At 32.0% G+C, this 24,264-nt stretch overlaps 2 protein-coding genes across 9 annotated transcripts in view; one reads left to right on the forward strand and one right to left on the reverse strand.

Moving 5' to 3' along the window:
• The window catches only part of LOC118190319 (uncharacterized), a 74,914-nt gene extending 67,921 nt beyond the window's left edge, over positions 1-6,993 (reverse strand). For both annotated transcript variants that reach the window (XM_035361016.2, XM_035361015.2), the window contains exons 1-2: positions 6,767-6,993; positions 39-316 (exon numbers count right to left, since the gene is read on the reverse strand). In XM_035361016.2, coding sequence (XP_035216907.1) covers positions 39-277 — 239 coding nt within the window. In that variant the 5' untranslated portion in view covers positions 278-316; positions 6,767-6,993. The remainder of the gene's footprint in view (positions 1-38; positions 317-6,766) is intronic.
• Positions 6,994-7,654: 661 nt separating this feature from the next.
• The window catches only part of LOC118190320 (phospholysine phosphohistidine inorganic pyrophosphate phosphatase-like), a 65,068-nt gene continuing 48,458 nt past the window's right edge, over positions 7,655-24,264 (forward strand). The window contains exons 1-5 of one of the 7 annotated variants that reach the window (XM_035361021.2): positions 7,655-8,016; positions 8,348-8,460; positions 9,236-9,423; positions 19,887-20,040; positions 23,514-23,577. In XM_035361021.2, coding sequence (XP_035216912.1) covers positions 7,960-8,016; positions 8,348-8,460; positions 9,236-9,423; positions 19,887-20,040; positions 23,514-23,577 — 576 coding nt within the window. In that variant the 5' untranslated portion in view covers positions 7,655-7,959. The other 6 variants (XM_085817660.1, XR_015041414.1, XM_085817657.1 and 3 more) reach the window with 6 other exon arrangements.

Consider the following 24,264-nt stretch of genomic DNA (forward strand, 5'->3'; position numbering starts at 1 on the left):
AACAAACAAACTTATAACTAAATTATTAGACTGCTTACTTTTTCCCTTCATGTTCAGGTGGACTATCGGGATTATCATTCAGCAAATGATTATCTTGAAGAGCAAGTGCATCCAAATCATTTTTATTAGTAGTTGCATGATATGTCGGATGTATAATAGGTGCTTGAGGAGGAGGTTGGATAGGTGCTTGAGTATGAGGTATGACAGGTTGATTCAAAGTCTGAACAGTTTGGTTGCAATCATTTATTTTTGTAATTGTATAATCACCAAATTCCATTTTATTTCAATTGCTTCAGCATTATTGTTGCTTGGTGCTCTAAAAGTAAAACATACTACTAAATAAATACTAATAATGTTACAGATTACACTTTTTATGTATTTTTTATGCATTTTTACTAAAAACATTTTTTTAAAACAGGAATTAAAAAAAGTATTTATTCTAATCAACATTTTATTATTACTAATTCAGAAGACAAACAACAAAAATCAGCGTTATATTTACAAAATTTCCACAGGACTAGTTTCGATGGTTTTAACGAACCACCATCCTCAGCTGCAAAACCACAAATGAACAAGATAGGAAAAAATGATTAGATAAGATAAGAAAGCCTGGACAAGAATAAGCAAGTGGCGTCATTTGTTGGTGAAACCAGAACTAAAACATAATTTCTTTAAAGGCCGAAGGCAAATTTGGATTGGAATTAGGATCGTTAACTAGAACAGAAAGATTTTTATGAAACAAGAGTGTGCCTTTTAGTGTGTTGAGATAATTTAAAAATTATTTAAAAGCAATAGCTATTGACAGGGGCTTTTCACCCAACATTATTAATCAAGCAGTTAAAAAATTCTCATCTCAACACACTAAAAGGCACACTCTTGTTTTAGGAGATTATAAAAATTCTGTTGTCATTCCCTTCTTTCCATCAATTAGCTATAAAGTTGCACATATTTTGCAGAAATTTAACTTTCCGGTTGTTTATTCTCCCATCAATAAAATTCCGAGTTCCATACTTAAGGACCCCATTCCGAATATGAATTCCTGGGGTATTTATAGGATTCCTTGCCAGTGTGGTTTAATTTACATTGGCCAAACTAAGAGAGCCTTAAAATTTCGCGTCAAGGAACATGAGGCATATGTTAGAAAGAAGGAAACCACTGTTGCACAACATTGTTGGTCCGAAAATCACACTTTCAATTTTTCTGCTGCCAAAATTATTCAAAAAACATCTTCCATTGGAGAACAGGATTTTCTAGAGGCATTTCACATTCGTAAAAATCTTTCTGTTCTAGTTAACGATCCTAATTCCAATCCAAATTTGCCTTCGGCCTTTAAAGAAATTATGTTTTAGTTCTGGTTTCACCAACAGATGGCGTCACTTGCTTATTCTTGTCCAGGCTTTCTTATCTTATCTAATCGTTTTTTCCTATCTTGTTCATTTGCGGTTTTGCAGCTGAGGATGGTGGTTCGGTAAAACCATCGAAACTAGTCCTGTGGAAATTTTGTAAATATAACGCTGATTTTTGTTGTTTGTCTTCTGAATTAGTATTTATTCGGCGTGTTATTGTGTCTTAATTTTATTATTATTTTATTATTTAAAATTTTATCATTAAATTTTATGAACAATAAGTTAACATGCACAAGTCTATTATAATGCCTTATAATTTTATCACAGCATAGCATTTAAATTCACACTTTAACTAATTGAACAGCCGAGAGTTTTTCTATTCTTTTACGGAAGAGAAGGGGTAAAAACTTAAAAAACTTACAACCCGTAATTAATATAAAAGTGAAATAACAAAACTGGTCTATTTTATACAAAACAGTTGAAACTTAGAATTCCTCAGAAGTTATTACTTCAAAAAAAGTAAAAATTCTTTCCAACTGAATGTTGTGAATTCATGTTGTGAAGAACCTCCAACTGCTCCTACTCAAAATTGCAGAATAAATAACTAATAATTTGAAATGTTTAACTCATAACAAAATGCTTATTTCATAATTAAATTATACTCACTTCACCGAGATGTGTGACTATTTTGGTTACAAAGCATATTTATTATTTATGTACCTAAATTATTGTACACTAGTAATACCTTTAGATAGCATTCAGCATTATAATAACATATTTTATATAACAGGTTTCACACTCTTTTTCCTACAATACTAGATTTAATTCTTTTCAAATTTACAATGTTATTTTTGTTAAATAAAATTGCTCAGAACTTGAATACTTAGAAAAACAGCAACAGTGCTATTCGACTCATCACATATCCCAAGCACTTTATATTTGACTCATATAGATTGATAAACTCAAAAATGAATAATGTAGTTGTAAAATCAGTATCTCATCTACTACCTATACTTAACAGTGCCTCAAAAGACTATGTGGAATTTTAGCTTTTGGGATATGTAATTGGTTGACTTATACAAAAACCAGTTCTTTGGAGAAAACCTGTGAAGGACATAGTTTTAAGTGAAACATTTTCATTTGTAATGCAAAATTTCTTAGCCAGCATAGCTAACCAGGATACTGGTTCCAGCAAAACTCATTTAGCAGGGAATCCTCCAATGGTAGGAGGAGGAGAAACTCACTTCTAAGTAAAATTTCTCCTAGCTTCACATGTTGTTAGATGTGATAATCCCATTAGAAGAGAAACACGCTAAAGTAAAACTTTAAATCATGCAAAACAGAAACTTTATGTTCAGCATATTCTAATCAAAACTCAATTGATTTCAAGGGCAATTGAGCATCAGTCCTCTTCGTCAGAAACAAAAAAATTTATCCCAGAATTTGTTTTGCTGCACTAGATTACTGTTTTGCCTGACCTTAAATGCTGTATTCCTTGTTCTTACGTACATTGTGAGCATGACTGCAGCAACTCATACTACCCCATAAGACATATTTTTATGAAACTTTCACTTCTGCAGCTATTTAGAATTGTTGCAAGAAATGAAAATTTGGTAATAATATATTTACCGGTGACCCATGGCGATAACTGGCGATTTTTGGTGATACATGGACACTGACTTTGTGCAATTCCTTGACTTGTTATTTTGGTTTTAATCAAACAATGAAATAACATAAAAAAGGAATTTCATCTTAGCATTACACAGATGAAATATCCACTTACCTTATTTACAAATTTTCATGTCTTCAGTTAAACAAAATTCCTTTACAGCATCCCAAAACTTCCTAAAATTATCTGAACTAGAATCTGTATACTGGTGTCGCTACATAAATTATAAAAATATTCTCCTTAGTGCCGGTATTATCCGACCATTCGACCATACGCATTTCCTTCCTACAAACAGGACACTTAATAATGGCTACTAAGTAAACCTTCATTTACACACCAGTCAACTAATGCTTTTTTTCTTTTTGTTCTAAATCGTACAGTAATTCAAATTAATCTTACCACATTTGACCACTTTACTGTGCAAAACACAAAATAACCAATGTATTTCCTAACTAACACACATATACACAAGCCCTAACAAGTCTTTTCCCATCATTCAAATTCACCGCAATCACACAACCAGTTGTGTCATAATAGGGTTTCCATAACATTCAACTACTCAGGTTACCATAAATGAAACAACAACTTGGAGATAAGGGAAACAACAGCTTAGCGATAATCCAAGGGGCACCCTTAACTCTATCTAAATGTTATTTCAACCACCATATTACCATATATTGCTTCAGTTCTTAGTCGTCATTTATTTTTGCAGAATTTACATCATTACAGCACTACATCATTATTTCCGTCAGCCACATGAAATATGTGTTTACATTATACAATCAAAAGACTTTAATCCGGACCTCAAAGCTACAAACTGCGCATGCGTCAACGCATTATGCATTGATGCATGCGCATATGCATGTACACATGCGCGTTTAATGTATAATGGACGGTAAAATTATCTATTTCAGTTAATGTTGCAGATAGCGTTGTTCCTTAATCTTCTAATTGGATCCGGCTTATTATTTTTGGCAGACCGTTAGAGCAATTTTATAAAAGTAAGCTTGAAGTTTCGATTATGTCAAAAAGAATTTCCGATTCCTGGAGCTGCCAAAGGATCTACAAAGCGAAAGCATGTTTCGATGTCCATCAAACAAAAAGTGGAATTGCTGAAAAAAAAAAAAAAATGGATAAAGGCATATCCTTTGTTTCTCTAACCATTGCGAAATCTGTTTATCAATTTCACGCTGTTCTGAGGGGGGGGGGACGTCGCGGCGCGTAATCAACTGGAAGTTGATCTGTCAGCACTATCCTTATCTTCAGGGCAGATGTTTTTATTTTATTCGGCTTATAATTCCTTACTAAATGTAGTATTTCATCTCGAAGTACTCCGTCTTTGATATGATTTAAATCAAATTCCTCGTCATTATAAATTTCACGAATACACATCAAATAGTTTTCTGGTTGCAATTTTCTAATTTCGACTATGCATAATGTGTGCTTTACACATGCATGCATTGAAAGAAATGTTTTATAAAGTAAACAAATAAATATTAAGCTTTTTTTTATAAATTTTGATACCCTTTAGATCATAATTGCTCTTTATTTCATAAATTAAGATTTCATATTTTTAATTTTATAATTTCTGCCATCTTACCAGATTTAAACTGATGATCTATAATCCGGAAAAATCGATAATCCGGAATCGAAGTCCCGACGAGTTCGGATTAAAGACTTTTGACTGTACATGCAAAAATAATTTTCATATACAGTATCTTTATCAAAATGCTGTTTTCTTCCATTACATTACAAATGAATGAAATTTGCCTTTAATACTTGGTACATAAAGCCACAGTTATTCTGGAAAGTTTTTAATAAAGCATACCAAATATTTCAGAACAAAGCATTTTTTACAACATTATCTACTTACGCTTAACACACAATAAATACGATTCATTTGATTAGGGCAAAGCCTCGAGAGCTATTTGCCTAAGGGAAAGGATGCCTTCGTAAAGGATTTTCTAAGGGAAGCTGGTTCATATATGGACAATAACTATGACTCCTACTAAAGAACTAAGATCATCAGTGATTACATAGAGCGAAATTAAGTTAAATGACTAAAACAGTTTTTAGTCATTTAACTTAATTCGTTAAATGACTAAAACAGTTTGGTTTTTCACTCTTTTTTGCCCCATGCACCGGTTTAATCATAGCTAGACGATCAGTCCCCACCTTTCCAAAACTTGAAAAATGCATATACATTTTTATAAATTTACATTACTTTTTAATGTGTTCTCTAAATTGAACATAAAAAAGTATAGAAAATGTTGATAAATACCAAAACTTGAATAAAAGCTGTTTTTATATTTATAAACTAAAATTTTCAAGTATATAAAAAAACTGACCACATCCCTCCCTGAAACTATGAAACCCCTCTCCCTCCCTTCTGAGGGTAAATTTCCCTGCTCGTTGAGATAACCTGGACTAAAACCTTCCTTCATATGTAGAAAAAATTAAATGACTAATATCATTCATGATATGCAGAATAAAAATATACAACTCATGTTGTTTATGTTGTGTCAAGCAAATATGTTAAAACTATTCTCATAAAAATATACGACTAGAAATATTGTTTAATAATATTGCACAGAAAAGAAAACGTGCAAATAGCAATCAGTTTTCTCTAAATGCAAAGAAATTAATGTATAAATTTCCTCAGTGATGTACGGAAAAAGACTGTTGACATGTAAGAAGAAAATATTAAATTCATTTTGAGCTAGGCTGAAGTCCGTAAGTCTGGATTTCAAATCTAAATTATCTAAAATCCAGACCTTTGGACCATCAGCAGCTGGTGCCAGATTTAGGTATAAGCTGAACAAGCTATGGCTTAGGACCCCCACTTTCTTATAAACCCAATTTTATAAAACCACATTAGTTATAAAATTATGATTTTGTCTGATTAAAATCACTGACAGCTTGCTTACAGGTGACTACAACCTTATGAAGATCAGTTTCTAATTAGTTAAAAACTAAGAGTGAAGGCACCTTAATGCAAAAATGTGACTACATTAGGAGTAGCAAATGAAAATTTTACTTGCATAGCAGTGCACTGCCATGAAAGTGCTCACATCTTTGGGAAGGTTGCTTTTTACAAGTTAGATACTGATTTTCATAAGCCTGCAAAGGTACCCTTATGAGGATTTGTGTCTTTTCGAACAGTGGCTGATTTATACTAAAAGATACCGCCTTCTTCAAGACAAGGCATTATTATGAATGGTTTCAGATTCATCGATTCTGGCTGAATTTATATACTTGTAACATGATTTAAACAAAGTTAAAAACAATAAATACTCTTATTTTACAGTACATATACACAAATAAGTTTAAACATAACATTAGCATCAGTAATTATGATATTAAATCAGAATAAAAATGTTTTACTCTATGAAAAGTCTTCACAAATCTTGAAGAACTTTGCCGGCTTTCTGGAAACGTATTACGACTGAGACCGCATTACTTAAAATTACATTAGTTAACAATGGCGGGAGATTACCTATGATAAGTTAGCAATAATATAAATTTAGAAATTCTATAATAAGCAATTAATTGAAAAGATGTCCTAATTATAATTAACGTAGGTTAGAAATAATAATGTAATTGGTCATAATTTCTCACAACAAGCCATTATTTTTCACGCAATATAACAAAGCAGCGTCAAAGGAAGCAGAATGAATTTTAAGAAAGTTTTATTACAAATCATAATGTCCTTTAATTTAAAATACTCAGATACACAAAATGATAGTCTTACCCAAATCAATACGCCAAACAACAACTACGCGAATAAAAGATTATTATAATAACTTAAATGAAAAATAATATTTCTCTAAAAATTTACATTTTTTTAAATTTAAGAAAAAGATCATGATCAACTCAAGAAAACACGATTTCGCGGTGTACCTCAGCCAGAAATCATACAACTTGCGCTCATCCAAATAAACAAGCGCTTTAATTTTTATTCACTTCACTTCGTCTGAGTTTCAATAATTTCGATCACGCCAATTGATCCCGCTTCAAGTTCTTTTTCATAGTGTTGAAATTAATTCAAACTATTATACCATTAGAGAATTCTTGCTTCATTTCACTCCCTTTCTGTAGCTGAACATTCATAATTAAACAATATTCAAACTTTTCATGGCGAAGAGACCGTTTTAAACCTGCTTTTAGCCATTTTATTTAGAATGAAGGCAAGCTAAAGTTGAATTTTATGTGTTTTTTAAAACAAACATTTTAAATATACATAAAATTAGATATAATATTCATATCTTATTCATATTTGATGCAATGAAATTGTTCTCATCCGATTTAATTTCTCGTAGGTTGTAAATTATCAGTAATTTGAATAGCAGTGTTTTAACTTTTTAAGGCAATTTTCGTAATTCACATTGTTTATAATTAACCTTCCTATTTTCTCGGAGAAACTTCAGATTTTACTTTCCAAAAATAATTGTTCATAATTTTTTTTTTTTTTTTTTTTTTTTTTTTTTTTAAAATGTTAGAGAGAGCATTTGCTTAAACAATTTAACGTAACAAGATTATTTATTATTTTTTTTCGCTAATAGATTCCACAAACATCACCCGATTTCTGGTATACAAAGAATATTTCAGAAATTGTTAATTGAACAATTTATCAGAAGTCGAGTAATAAAAAGATGTTTCTACATCTTTTTTGACACTCGAGAAAAAAAAAGCAGAATACCCCCTTGAATATGAATGACAATACGAAACCGGAACTCAGTTTTTATAAATGATTAAGTGAATGAATGAAGTAGTATATAGTATTCTGATTATCATTTTTCTGCGAAGAAGCATGTAGATCAGAGAAGAATAGCAATACATTTTACCCAATAACATATATTTAAAATATTTTCAATAGGTATTTAAATAAATAATGTAAATTTTAGTTCTTTCAATCTACTGCGTAGTAAAGATCTGTAGTTGCAAATGAGGGTACTTTTCAGCCAGGAGATAAGGCGTACGTTTTTTATCGCTTTGAGAAAAGTAAATACTTTTATCTTATTCTGCATTTACTTAAAACAGTCTTGCTGCGAATGCAGTAGAACCTCTCTTGATACAGATTGTTACCGACCGTTTTGCTGTTTCCTAATCTGCTTATCGTTCACTATCAATAGTTATGGAAAACAGTTGACACAAAGTTTTATAATGCATTACCAGATCTTGAATACTCAGTCTTAGTGTGTGGGGGAAGGGGGAATATATGCCTTGAAAGGTAGATTTTATAATAAATGTTACATATGAATATCACCGTGGTAGCTGTAAGATTAATTTTAGAAGCAGGTCGCCAAATTTAAATATTTATCTGCTTTTACAGATGACATCATCTGTGAAATGGAATATGAAAGGTGTGCTTTTGGATATAACTGGTGTTTTATATGAAAGTGGACAAAAAATTGCAATTCCAGGATCTGTAGAAGCAATACAAAGGTGAAGTTTTCTTATTAAGTGCATATAAGTATGTTTAAATAAATATGTTTTCATTAATTTAAAAGATTTTAAACATAAAAGGAATTTAATAAGAGGATATTTTTAACTGTGGGGTGTAATTTAAGAGTTTATGTTCTCATTTTCTGTGAAGGGAAATTGCTTTGCTATTGTCATTCAGTGTAAATGGTCAGTCACATAAATTCAGTCTAATTGTGATTAAATAAAAAATGGTAAGTAATACGTTATGGTCACTGTTTAATATTTGTAAATACTAATGTTTAAATAATTCCAAGATTTTGGTGTCTGCTTGGCCTGATTTCTGCAAGGCAAATGGGGTACATTTCTTAAACCTCCATATTCGAGAGGCCTCCAAATTACCCAACAATATTTAAAATATATAAAGTGTAATGCATTTTTCTCCCAATTTATTGGACATTTGGCTACATTGAAAAAGTTAAGTCGGCTGGGACACTTTATGGAAGTTTTCCTAAACTGGAGACCTAGGATAACTTTATAAACTTTTTTTTTTAAAAAATTTGTATGATTACATCTTTTATAATTATTTAAGTTTCATTTTATTATTGTGCATGATCATGCATTACTGGAGATGGGATGTTTTTTGTGATCTGTTATCAATATTTTACTGTAAGTTTTAATAAATGCCTTCTGGTTTTAAAAGTGTAACACAAAATTAGATAAAAAATGCTTTTATATTGCTTCATACTTTTTATTCAGCAATGAACATCTGAATTATATTCAGATTTTTATTTTGCAGATTATATAGTCTGAAGGTGCCCTTCAGGTTTGTTACAAATGAAACACAACGAACAAGAGCTTCTTTGGTGTCAAAATTGAGATCTTTTGGTTTTACTTTATCAGAATCAGATGTGTTTTCACCAGGCGTAGCTGCTAGTCACTATGTGAAACAAATGCAGTTGAGACCTTTTTTATTAGTACATCCAAGTATGTAAGAAAGGTGTATATTAAAAAAAGTATGCATAAATATTTGAATTATGATGCTATGTTTTATATAAGGTGACATATTTGAGTTTCATCCGATTATATGGTACACATGGGATTTGGGTATTTTTGTCAACATTACGATGAGCATTAAAAGCATCATATGGGTGTTATCAGCAGTTTTCAAAATAGTCCCAAGGTTGTACCATATACTAGGATTTTACCTATGCTTATGTAAAGTACCAAAATCACATACTGAATCAATGAATGTACATTTATGTATGCTCATTCATTGATTTAGTATGTATAGTTTCAAGTGTATCTGCAGTATACTGCAGTCCAGAAAGTTATTTTTATTTTTTAAAGCTAAAGAAGTAAGTGGTTCATAAGTTATAAAATTTGCTTCAAGAGAGAATATGCAAACATTTCAAGTATTGTCTTTCCATGTCATTTGTGATCATTTATATAAATATACAGGCAAGATATGAGACCATATCATATTTATATAGTAGTGTCGGGTAAAATCCTAGTATACGGTGTAGCCTTGGCGTGATTTTGAAAATTATCACCAACACCAAAAATGACCCAAAGAACGTCTATGTATATACTATACACTATATACTAAGTATATACTATGTATAACTATATATATTCTTTGAATACCCATTTACTACTCATCGTATATGCCCCGTTTTTACTGCTCATCATAAAAGTCGCCAAAAGTAGCCAAATCCCGTGTGCACTGGATACTAGGATTAAACCGTACTGTCGTCATGGGAAAGCAAAGCATGATGTTTTGTCACCTTCCTCTCCATTAAAATAATACATGATGTTAAGCAGTCCATTATCCGGAATGATCTAAAATCCGGACCTCAAAGCCACAAACTTCTTTTTTGCGCATTTGATTTTTCCTTCCATAATAGAGATTTTCACTTAAAAATTCCGATTCTTAATTTAACTTAGGCATTAAATAAAATACTTCATTATGGAAAAACAATCACGTAAGCATAAATTTGTGAGATTAATAATTTGGCTTCGTAGCTGAGTGTCTGCTTGGCATACAACTCAAACCGAAACATTCACGTATTTTATATCTCTGATACTTTCCATGGCATTTGTGATCATTTATATAAATATACATTCAAGATATGAGACCATATCATATTTATATAGTACTATCGGGTAAAATCCTAGTATACGGTGCAGCCTTGGCGCGATTTTGAAAATTATCGCCAACACCAAAAATGACTCAAAGAACGTCTATGTATATACTATACACTATATACTCTCACTATATACATAGTATATACTATGTATAACTATATATATTCTTTGAATACCCGTTTACTACTCATCGTATATGCCCCGTTTTTACTGCTCATCATAAAAGTCGCCAAAAGTAGCCAAATCCCGTGTGCACCTGATACTAGGACTAAACCATACTGTTGTCATGGGAAAGCAAAGCATAATGTTTTGTCACCTTCCATTAAAGTAATACATGATGTTAAGCAGTCCATTATCCGGAATGATCTAAAATCCAGACCTCAAAGCCACAAACTTCTTTTTTGCGCATTTGATTTTTCCTTCCATAATAGAGATTTTCACTTAAAAATTCTGATTTTTAATTTAACTTAGGCATTAAATAAAATACCTCATTATGGAAAAACAATCATGTAAGCATAAATTTGTGAGATTAATAATTTGGCTTCGTAGCTGAGTATCTGCTTGGCATACAACTCAAACCGAAACATTCACGTATTTTATATCCCTGACACTGACCTGATGAGTTATTATTTATTATATTTTGTTTTCATCACCGCATGATTATCAATACATGACAGTTTTGGTAATAACTCATGCAGTGATGTCTAAACCTTTTTCTTTTATATTAGTAATTGAATAACAAGAGTGTGGCAACCTTCAATGCTAACATTACGCTTGGCGATGATTATAGATTTTTAAATGCTCTAAGAAATGTTGACGAGGAAAAATTCAACAAAAATTTCTTTTCATATGCTAAAAATAGATTTTGGTTTTGAAGCTCATAGGCCAAAAGATTACATTTAGTGCTATTTTAATTAAGAATAACTGATAATGTTATTCACCATAAACCCAGAAGCGGCAGCAAAATATGTTGGCACCGGACAGCAGAATTTAGGGAAGATAAAATTTTTGGAATTTTTGGAAGCAATTTGGGCAAAATTAAGGGATGGGAAGTTTTTTTATAGTGCAAACTTTTTGTATTCTCGACACAGCAATTACAGGAACTTTGAATAAGAAATTATGTCTGTTTATAGAATTAAAGAGAAAGTAGTGCAAAAAACGAAGCAACTTAAAACAACTTACATTGAAAGAAATGTTAAACAAATAAATATTAAGCTTTTTTGTGTGTGTAAATGTTGATACCCTTTAGATCAAAATTGCACTTTATTTCGTAAATTACAATTTCATATTTTTAATTGTATAATTTCTGCATGCCATCTTACCAGATTTAAATTGATGATCTAATATCCGGAAAAATCCCAAATCCGTAATCGCTGAAGTCCTGACGAGTCCGGATTTCGGACTTTGGTACTGTACTACTTTTCATTCTTTAATCATCTATTGAAGATTATTCTAAAATGCCAGAATCATATATTTTTATGTTTAAGGGAGAGAGCTATATTATTAATGTATAATATAATGTACTTTGTTGTTACTTTATATGATGCTGATATTATCTTATTTTATGTAATTTAGCAATTAAACTTTACCATATCTTGTGAATGAAACATGACTGTTTTGTTATGTATATTATTTAATCTTATCAGCCATTTCACATATGTAGGATTTGTGTTGGAATGTATTACCCAAAGGTATAGAGGTACTAATGAACTGTTTGTTAAATTATTGATTACTGTAGTAACTAAATTTATTTTCTCTTATGAACTTTCTTGAATTAGAATCAGACTTAAGATTATGAATTTGATTTATAACCTTAAATTATGGAAAATGAGGTATTCTAAGGCTGCTATCACACATTGGTTTGTTTCGGAAGAACAACTGTTTGGAACAATTTTTCTGCTTTATCGCAACAGCCAATCACCATAGATCACTTTGGGGGTTAACGCAGGGAAAACTGGTTCCCCATTACAAACAAGCTGATAGCTGATTGGTTGAAAACGAACAACTTGCAATTTTTTTGGAAAGGAAGGAAAAAGTCGCACGTCTTTCTTTCAATAGTAAAGCAGGCAGAAAAATTGTCCAAAATAGTTGTTCATGTGAAACAGACGCCGTGTGATATGGGCCTTATAGTTACACAATGAATAAAGTTAAGGAAATGTTATAAATATAAATCCTTTTTCAAAAGAAGCTCAAATAAAGCTTTAATCAACTAAAACTGCACATAAAATAGAATGCTAAATGCTACATTAGTAGCATAATTGTTTACCACAACAATTGTAACCGTTTGTAACAAGGGTCTACAATCAGGTGTAAAATTACAGAACAATGAGACTGGAACTATGAGAGCAATAAACAAATTCTAAGAGGTTATCGTCACCTTTAAATTCTATCTGTGCAGAAGAATGATCTTTTAATACATCTTGCTGAATAAGTCAGCACAGAGTTTTTTTTTATAATTAGTACCTCTACATTACTATATGTAGTTAGCAATTTAACAGTAAAAAATAACTTGCAATATCTGAGCTTAGAAAACCTTGGTTATTCTACCATATGTGGTTCTGGCAGTATCAATTATGGCACTCACTCGAATCCCATTTACTTTGACTTTAGTTATTGACCTATCAAGACAATCAGGAACAACTGAAACATGCTAGTGTATAAACGTTTGCTGTAAAACTAGTAGTACTGGGTACATCTAGTACAAAAAAAAAAAAAAAAAAAAAAAAAAGGGGGGGGGGGACAGCTCTATATTTTCCATTCTACTGGACCAGTTGTTGATATTTTATTTGTGTGTTCCATGTTTCAAAAGTGCAACTTATGATATATATTAAATTCAGATATAGCATTGTTCTAACATAGGTATTTTGATATAAAAGCAGACTTCTTCTGAGATAACAAACCATTTGTTTACCATATTTTGATTCTACAACTCAAATTATGCTTAGATATGCTTACTTTTCAGTGAGATATTTACAAAAAATTTAAAAATTTATCTTGGCACATTTTTTTTTCACCTTATGCCAAAAATAGTTCACTTAACCAAACTTCTTAATTTATAGCAACCAGTTTTCCTTTTCTTTTTTCAGTAAACACAAGCAAGGAAAAGTTATCATTCATTCTTTTAAATAATTTTCAAATAATATTAAGTGTGTAAACCACATTTGGAGTTATTATTGCTTATAAAAAAATGTGACAAATTTCAAAACACACCTGTATATAAATTAACTTATATCTTATGCAATTTTGAACTAAAAAATTTTAATTTTTGCTGGTATGCTTAGATATACATTTACTTTAAGATGATGGCAAAAAGTTTATGTTATAATTCAAAAATGTTTTTGAAAAAGTTGTAAAATTTATTTAAAAATACAAATTTAAAACTTAAATTATAAAAAATGGGTGAATTTTATTTGCAATGAACCTAAATTTTGAAATGTGAAAGAAGAATAAAATAATTTTAATAAAAAAAGAGATGTTAATAAATATATACAGTTAAAAGTCTTTAATCCGGACCTCAAAGGACTTCCTGCGCATGTGCATATGTGTTTACGCGTGCGAATGGACGGTATAAGCTAAGCTAAAATTATCTAATTATCTATTTCAGTCAATGCTGCAGATTGTGTTGTTCCTTAATCTTCTAATTCGATCCGGCTTATTATTTTTTGCAGACTGTTAGAGCAATTTTATAAAAGTAAGCTTGATCTTTCGATTATGTCAAATAGAATTTTTGATTCTGGAGCTGCCAAAGGATCTACAAAGTGAAAGCATGTTTCGATATTCATCAAACAAAAAGTGGAATTGCTGCAAAAAATGGATAAAGGCATATCCTTTGTTTTTCTAACCATTCCGAAATCTGTTTATCAATTTCACGCTGCTCTGCGGGGGTACCATGATCAAAAGCTTTCCCCCATTTTTGAATGCGGGGATTCTTCAAACTCTCAGAAGAATGAATGGTTAGAGTCGACTTTAGTAGTAAGTTGACCCTTGAAGTATCGCAGAGTTGTTGTTTCATTTATCGCCAAGTTGTTGTTTCGTTTATAGTAGCCTGAGTATTTGAATGTTATGGAAACCCTATTATGACATAATCGTTTGCGCTATTCTGGGAAATTTAGAGTCATGGGATGTTTTGTAAGGGCTTTTGTGGTGTGTGGTTAGGAAATACATTGCTTGTTTCATTGTTTAGTCAGTAGAATTGCTGAATGTAGTAAGATTAATTTGAAGTTTCTGTATCAAATCTTAAATTGCGCAGAAGCCCACCGGAGCCCTAAATAAGAAGGCTCCGGCACTTTTTTGTGTAATGTAACAATTATTTTAGTAGAAATTTGATCTAGAAAATTTTATTTTTAGCAATAAAATTATATAAAAAATTGCTTATTAAATTTTAATTTATCTCTTTACATTTTATTTAATTTTAATTATTTAATTACTTTAATCTTTAATTATTTTAATAAATAATAATAAATTGTGAATTAATTAAACAATAATTACAAGTTAAATAATAATTAATAAATATTAATTATTAGTATCAATTAAATAATTATTAATTAGATACTCATTAACTATTTAATTTTAAAATTATTAATGATTTTAATAGTCATTTTGTTTATTTATTTACTCTTGTTCCTCTTTCGTGATGGCCTTTCATAGGGCTCCGCACTTCTACTTTTAGAAATTAAGCCCTGTTTTGTACAGTTTGGAATGAAAGGAGAAAAGTGCATTGACTGGTGTGTAAATGAAGGTTTACTTAGTAACCATTTTCGGGACAGTCCGGAATACATAGGATATTTTTTACTCTTATTTTTGTGAATTTATGTGGTGATGCCGATATACAGATTTTAGTTCAGATAATTTTAGGAAGTTTTTGGATGCTGTTAAGGAATTTTGTGTGCCACAGAGGTAAGAGGATATTTTTGTGTAATGCTTAAATGCATAATGTTAATGCATAATCCTTTTTTATGTTATTTTATTGTTTGGTTTAAAATGTAGTTTATTGATATTATGAATTTTTTGTTTGCCTCTACTGTAATTGGGTGCTCCTTTGACTTTTTAAGTGAAAATATATCGATGTGTACATAGACAAACTCAACGGAGTGCGCAAAACCTAGTTTGTGAAATTCTCTGATTTTAAGTGAAAATAGGTCAATGTGCATATGGATAAAGGGAATGGGCAATGCCGTTTTTCTGCAATTCTAGGATTTTTTTTTTAAGTGAAAATAGGTCGATGTGTGCATGGATACTGAGTTTGTGCAATTCTTTGTCTTGTTATTTTGGCTTTGTGTAGTGGGGATTTTTTTTGTGCAAAAATCGCCGCTATGCAAGCCAAAATAATAAGTCAAAGACTTGCACAAATTCGGTATCATGTACTGCCAAAAATTGCCAAGTTTAGCCAAGGGGTACCCTAAAACATACTTTTGCCGAATGAATCTCTAATACATTCATTTTTATCTTTTTCAAGAGTAACAAAGTTAAATTCATAACCTTTGTTCAATTGTCTTAATATTTGCAAATACTCATTTACAGACTTGCCTCTTTGTTGTTATCTAGATGCTAAACAGTGCTGGGGAAATATTTTGTGTCTTTTAGTAATCTTCAATGAATCTATAATTAATATGCGATTCTGAATCATTAATATACTGATAAATACTTGCAGATTTGAAATTACATAAAGAGGTTATCACACATGGCTACAGTCCCTGCTAGACGGGACTTTTCTGAGAAACGAGATTCTGGTAGCACTGGTTTAAATAGGAGGATTCCTAGAAAAAAGAGCCCCGCCTAGCTATGGAAGCAATGTTGCGGCTATGTGGAATTTTTTCAAACCTCACCAAAAATGTCTCGGGTCCTGGGTAGAGACAACCAATCAGATGAAAGTTCTGCTTCTGAAGGATCACGGGATCCCGATTTGAAGTAAGTGAGAATGGTAACATAGCTACATGTGTTTCCTGGAATTGTGCGGGCTCTGAGACTTGTCCCTTTTGACGTTAAGTCCTGCGCAGCCAAAACATTATGTGATTGAGACCTAAGAGTTATAGTTTCTTTTCCTCAGTGCTTCACTTGTATGAGGAAAAGGTTCTTTTCCAGTGTTTCCATCTAGCTTCATCTCCAACACATGTGGTTTCAACATCAGGTCTTTCTGTTTTCAAAAATTGTTCCATTTTTTTGTGTGTGGGGGGGAAGGCTCTAGTTGATTAACACTTGTATGAGGAAAACGTTCTTTGGTGGTCGTGTGTGCTTAATGCATGATGTAATTAAAGAAAATAAGAGTAGACAATCTCCTATAACAAAAGAATATATTAAGTACTAAATTACAATTTAAATTACATTGCAGAGATCAACACAGAGCTCGAAACACAGTTCATGCTAGCGTCGCGTACACTTGTGCGACGAGAAGTCTGAGTGAGTAATGACGTCGCTTTGCTGCTCCGATTAAGAACTGGATTTTACACGTGGCGCCATCTCATGAATAGAAGTTGAAGTATCTGTTGGAACGCCACAGTACTCCCCCCCCCAAGTACCATCGGTACGTTATAAGTACTTTGGGTTAAATTTAACCTTTCTTCCAGATCTGGTGGTTTTAGGTTGCTCTTTAACGGGATGTAAGCTTTCTTCCAGGAGTGATGTTGATGAGGAAGTTGTTGGATCTTGCATTAGAAATGCTGGTTTGAGATGATCGATTCCAATCACTGATTGTTTGCCATTGCAGATGATGGTGAAATGTTTCGGTGTTCGTTTGACAACTTTGAATGGACCATCATATGAAGGTGTTAAAGTTGGCTTAATTGCATCGTTGCGCAGAAATACGTGCGAAGATGTCTCAAGCGCAGGATGTACAAAATAGCTTGGCTGGTTATGCGAAGATGCTGGGGTTGGCGAGATATTGCTCATGGTGTCACGTAAACGTTGAAGGAATGTTGGAGGGTCGATAACTGGAGTAGATTCTGGGTGAAAGAATTCACCTGGCAGACGGAGGGTTGCACCATATAACATTTCAGCACAAGTGCCCCCAATGTCTTCTTTGAATGCTGTGCGAAGACCAAGCAAGACTAGGGGTAAGGCTTCTGTCCAGTGTGTGCTACTGTGGCACTTCAGACCTTGTTTGAGAGATCGGTGAAAGCGTTCCACCATCCCATTTCCAGATGGATGGTATGGTGTTGTGCGAATATGGCGAATGCCAAGAAGAGAGGTGAGGGATGCGAACAAGTGACATTGAAATTGTCGGCCTTGGTCAGTAGTGATGGTGGTAGGCATGCCAAATCTTGAAAGCCACTGGGAGATGAATGCTCGAGCTACAGTTTCAGCGGATATATTTTCAATAGGAATGGCTTCAGGCCATCTTGTGTACCGATCAATACAAGTGAGGAGGTAAGTGTAACCATTTGAAGGAGGCAATGAGCCAACCAAGTCTAAGTGTACATGATCAAAGCGTCTTGCTGGAAGGTTAAATTGTTGAATGGGACTGTGAGTGTGACGGGATACTTTACACCGTTGACATCTAATACATGAACGAGTCCATTCTGTGATGTCTTGATTCATCGCTGGCCAGACAAATCTGTCTGCAATCAGCTTTTTGGTGGCACGGATTCCAGGATGTGCCAAATTGTGCAAGGCATTAAACACTTCACGTCTAAAATTGACAGGAATATAGGGACGTATTCTATTGTTCTCTATGTCACAGTAAATTTTAAGCGTTGGATCAATGTGCAGCGGTTGTAACTGAAGGGAGGTTTGTGGATTTGAGATTAGGTTCTTGAGTTCCTCATCATGCAATTGAGCTTTTGCAATTTCAGAGAAATCTAGGGTAGTGAGGTTGATATTGTTTACCCGAGACAAGGCATCAGCGACACAATTATCAGTACCAGAGACATATATCTGATATCTGTACTAAACTGGGTGATGAAATCCAGATGTTGAAGCTGACGAGGAGAACATGAGTCAGAGTTTTTTCTAAAAGCGAAGGTTAATGGTCGATGATCGGTGAAAATGATGAAGTCGTGTCCTTCCAAGTTGTGCCGGAAGTATTTAACAGCACAGTACACAGCAAGTAGCTCTCTGTCATATGTGCTGTATTTCCTTTTTGCAGTAGTTAAGTTTTCTGGAAAAGAATGCCATTGGGGAAAGTCCTTTAGTGGTATGGGCTTGAAGCACTGCTCCTATGGCCGTGTCAGATGCATCTACCATTATAGAGAGCTGATCACTAGGTGAGTGATAAGAAAGTGTGGCTGCATTTGCCAGATCGTGTTTGCATTGCACAAATGCTGCAGATGCAGATTCAGTCCAAGGGACAGCTCGTTGATCGTTTTTTTTGCTATTCTTCAGAAACTCATGTAGGCAGGCTTGTGTTTTTGCGGCATTTGGCAGAAAGCATCGGTAGAAATTTAACATTGCTAGAAAACGCTTCAGTTCAGAGATGGTTTTGGGCTGAGGTAGGTTGTTAATTGCTTTGACTCTTTCCGGTAAAGGTCTGACTCCAGATCAGAAGGTTGCGTGTTCAAATCACGTCCGGGTCACCACTTTTGGTGGTCGTGTGTGCTTAATGCATGATATAATTAAAGAAAATAAGAGTAGACAATCTCCTATAACAAAAGAATATATTAAGTACTAAATTTAAATTACATTGCAGAGATCAACACAGAGCTCGGAACACAGTTCGTGCTAGTGTCGCGTACACTTGTGCGACGAGAAGTCTGAGTGAGTAATGACGTCGCTTTGCTGCTCCGATTAAGAACTGGATTTTACACATGGCACCATCTCATGAATAGAAGTTGAAGTATCTGTCGGAACGCCACAGTTCTTTTCCAGCACTTCCATTTAGATTCTGCTCCAACATGTGAGGTCTGAATCAAATCAGATAAAATCCTAGTATAAAGGACGGCCTCAACACGATTTTGAAAACTGTCAGCAACACCCAAATGACTCATTTACTACTTATCATAAATACTCTGTGTACTGCTTATCATAAAGTCACCAAATCCTGTGTGTACCGTATACTAGGATTAAACTTCACATTTTTCTTGTTTTAAAAGTTGTACTATCTTTCCAAAAACAAATAAACAAAAATAAAATAAATAAAGCTTAAATTAGTTCTAGCTGATTAAATTATTTGAAATGTAGTATATTATTTCTCAAAAGAAGCTCAAATAAAGCTTAAGTCAACTAAAACTGCACATGGAGTTTTCTGCATTATATGCATATAAAATACTTTTTTTGTGGAAATTTTTTTTGTTATTTTTAAACTTGTTACTGCAAAGAAAATAAAATGGTGTAATGCATATTTTATTTTAATATTTCTTTATCTGTTTTAGATATATTGCCAGAATTTAGTGATTGTAACCAAAGTAATCCAAACTGTGTGGTTGTTGGAGATGCTGCAGAGCATTTTTCATTTGAGAATATGAATAAAGCGTTCAATATACTTATTAAATCAAAAAATCCAGTTTTGATTTCTATGGGCAAAGGGTAATATTTTGTTATTAAGAGTTTCAATGGAAATCCTTTTTAAGTAATGAAGTTTGAAACATGTTGTCTTATGATTTTATGAATTTATTAATATTTTAATATAAAGAATGAGATAATCTTAAACTTCAAATAAAAAATTCATTTGAAGTGACTTTTGATAGTAGCTGATTTGATCATCAGAACACTGTATATTTTTAAAGTATTTTAGTAATTAATTTTAACGCAATTCACATATCTACTTATTTTTAGCTTTTAATTTAAATGAATAGGTGGATCTTCTGAAAAATTGGGATTTAAAGATGGTTTTTTAATATTATATTTAATTTATATGATTAATTTTTAGTAATTTCTGATTATCTGCATCCTCACTGAGAAGTCTTGAACTCCTCGGCGACTTAAGAGAGAATTTAGGAATTTGTTGCCAGCTAATTTTCTGACAAGCTGACATGTGAAAGCTATAACTATTTTCGAAATCATGGTGCTTAATGAATTTCATGCAAGAACAGTCAATCAGTAACATAGAAAACAAGAAACACTAATAATAAAATAATTACCTTTTTCAAGAAATCCTTCTTTTTGTTCTTCCCATCTTGTACACAACATAAAAATAAGCTCAAAATTTGTGGATATACGTTATACATCAAATATAAAAATCATAGATTTGAAAGTAAGGAAAACACGAGCATAAAAAAATTAGATTTATACATGTACTTAAATGTTGTTAATTTAAAAGAAATGACATACCTTATGAACTTAAAACGTTTCATTATCAGGTAGCATAAAAAGGTCGTCATAATGGTCCTCTTTTCCGTTTATGTTCAGGCATATCATTAAATTTTCTTTTATCTTCATCATCACTGAAACTCTAATCCATAAATAAATAATCATCTTCCATTCCATCTAGATTTTTAAATATATTACACTTTTTTAATGATTTTTGAATTATGTGCTGTTTAATTTCATTCCATGCTTTTATTGTCCCATCACACATTATTCTAGATTGGCATGATGCATTTGGCCTCCTTTTGTAAATTTTTTTTCATCTTCTAACATCTGCGTGTTATACTGTGATTTTAAGTTTGTTTTGAAAGGCTTATTGATACACACTTCTTAAGGCTGAACTAATTATATAAATCCATTTGGAATAACTACTGTGTTATTCTCTTGTATCAATTTCTTTGTATAATCTGTTAGATGTGATCTGAATATGTCCCAGATTAAAAGACTTTCTGGATTCTTTAAGGCAAAAGGACGCTTCTGCCAGACATTTCTTGCCCACAGTTTTATACCCTTCTCATCCATCCATCCTTTCTCATGAATACAAATGAAAACACCATTTGAAAAATGACATCTTTCTTTTAAAAATAACTGTTATTTTGTACTATCCACTAATTAGGAAAGCATTATGGCGAGGTGAGATTTTTTGTTTCCTATTATTTTTATGTGAACTGTTTTTGTTCCTTTCACATCAGTTGTTATATTTCTTATCCTATCAAACATTATTGAAGTTTCATCCATATTTTCAATATGTGATGGCAAATAATTTTTTTTGCCTTCGTAGGTCAATAACATATATCTGGAAACTTATCAATTCATTGTCCAAATCTAGGAAGCCTTTGTAAAATATTTGTTTTTTTCTCATACAATAACATTATTTCTTGTCACAAGTCAACTACACCAACTCAAAGTTGCTTTAAATTTTCACTTTTACTTGCATTCTTTTTTGCCCATTTTTAAGGCAAATAAGCGTACGCTATTTCTTGTCACAATTAGTCCATTTTGGTGATTTTCTAGGATCCAGTTCAAAATGCTTTCTTCTGGATAAGCCATTTCATTATTTCTTTGTGCAAAGTACATTTATTCTTTGGCATATTAATTATTAAGATTTAATTTTTCTCCTCATTATGGAGCTTTCGTCAACGCCGAACTTTCTTGCTGCAGCACAGTTTCCAATTTCTTTTGCAAATAACTTTGCATTTGAAACCAGCACTGTGTTTGTTTCATTCAGCAGGAGCCATATTTACTACTAAAAAGAACACTAGATCAACTGTATTTCTAAAGCAGTTGCGATTTATTGAAGCCATCAATGCTCACTTCAAAGGACTGGAGAAAGAAAAAATATCAGCGTCTTAATGTCACAATTTTTTTTGGGTTGAAAGTGCATTCTTCCCCAAATTATGTCTCCATTTTCTCAAAAATCTAGAATAGCATTCCTGTGCACAACTGCATTGAATACAACACACAGTGTTTGCAGAATTATCTATTCCCTCCAAATATTGTGTTCCCTTTATCATTTGTAAATTCAATATACTATAGAATCGATGTGTTCTTTTTGAAAGTATACAACATGGACTCTACATAGAAGACGAATTAGTGAGTACTCACTATGCCTTAAAGAATAAATACTGCAGAAGAAGTTTTCAAAAAACTTTTTATTTGAACTAAATTAAACAGATGCACACACTTGGTGCTCGCAATTTACCACCACTTGTGACTAACTAAATTAACAGAAAATAAGAATGTAACAAATCACTAATGAATTTGAATGTCTAACAATGGTCTCCTTAGCTTAACTTTTATTTTTAAGATCACTATATCGGCTGCACACAGCAATGGTGAGCCTAGAAATATCAGTATAAACTGAAATGTGTCTAACACCAACTAGAGGGCTATTTTCAAACATGCATCATAAACATTGGAACTAACTCCGCTACTACTCCTTTCGAGCTCTTGAAACCCAGCTTAAATACTGTTTCTAAAGCATGTTAAATCAGTATACTACATCATTACAAATTTACATTCCGGCAGTAAACTGAAATCAGGAGGGAAAGGAAAGTAAAACTAAAAATAATTAGAATAAAATAAAGTCCTTACAAATACCATTGTTCAAAAACCTGGGGAAAATCTTCGAATGAATGACATCAAAAGAGAAGAGAATTTCACATGATCATTTCAGTTTCTTTATAAAGAAAAGGTTCCAAATTATATGGAGAATATATTTCAAATTTAGAAAGTGTAGTTTGAAATTATTTATACACCAGAATTTACAGTACTTTTTATTATTTTTTTTCTGCTGTGCTCTCCTCCACATCGATTTACTTGAAAAACATTAAAGAATTACAAAGTCAGTGTTACTGAACTTCAGTATTGCATACTAACCCAAAGCAAACTTTGTGCATACCTGAGTTGCCATATAAATACTTTTTGGTGTCATTATTACTTTTTGGTGTCATAATCATTTTAGTGACATACTGATTTAATTCTTGAATACTTTTTCATGATTTTTTAGTGGGGGTGTTGATAATCAAAATGTACCCTGTTAATTTTTAATTAGCTATTAATAGATTGATGAGTTGTTTTCATACATATATTAATAACATATGAAGTACAAATATTTTATTCAGATTGTTATAACATAAATGATTGAATAATGTGCTTAGTATTCTCCAATTTGTATTTAAATTTCTTCTTAGGAGGTATTATAAAGAAAATGATGAATTAGTTATGGATTTAGGAGGGTTTACTGCAGCATTAGAAGTAGGCTGTTATTTTTTTTTTCATGTTTATATTTCTGCTGTATATGATTTGTAGATGTATTTCATTCATCAAAACTTTCTATTTTATTGTTTCATTTTGCTTTCTAAGTTTGAATAAAATGATTATATGCAGTTTGTCCCCAGATTAGGATTTTAATGGCATTGAATGATAGTGCCATTTTCCTTTGATGAACACGGGTGATGGAATGGATAATTTTTCTTGTTATTAAATACATTATTGTTGATTCCAACAGTGCACTAAGTTCCACTAATTACTGTTCTCTTTTCATTTTGACCAGCGGATTGGAACATAATTATTTTAGTCTCTCATTGTTTTATCTTCAGTAACTAGTTTTTAGCAGAATTTGAATGACTAGCAGAATTTACCTACAATAATTAAGTGGTATGGTTTTTTTTAATGTGATTTAACTTCTTTAAAGCCACTTTCCTCCTTTTCTGTAGTTTTATCTGCATTTATCATTACATTTATTACATTTTCAGCATTCTTTCCTTAATGATAAATATTTTAACTTCATGGGAAGTAGCATTGTCATGATTTATTATTGGCAATGTGCCATAATACTGTGAAAAACTGATGACTTCTATTTGATTACTTTCAAATTCCAAAGACCTATAACTAAGGAATTAATACAGAATGTTATGGAGGGGAGACTAATAAACAAATAAA

The sequence above is a fragment of the Stegodyphus dumicola genome, chromosome 5 (assembly GCF_044657685.1).
Source record: "Stegodyphus dumicola isolate Sdum_Otavi_A_Nest chromosome 5, ASM4465768v1".
NCBI classification, from domain to species: Eukaryota; Metazoa; Arthropoda; class Arachnida; order Araneae; family Eresidae; genus Stegodyphus; species Stegodyphus dumicola.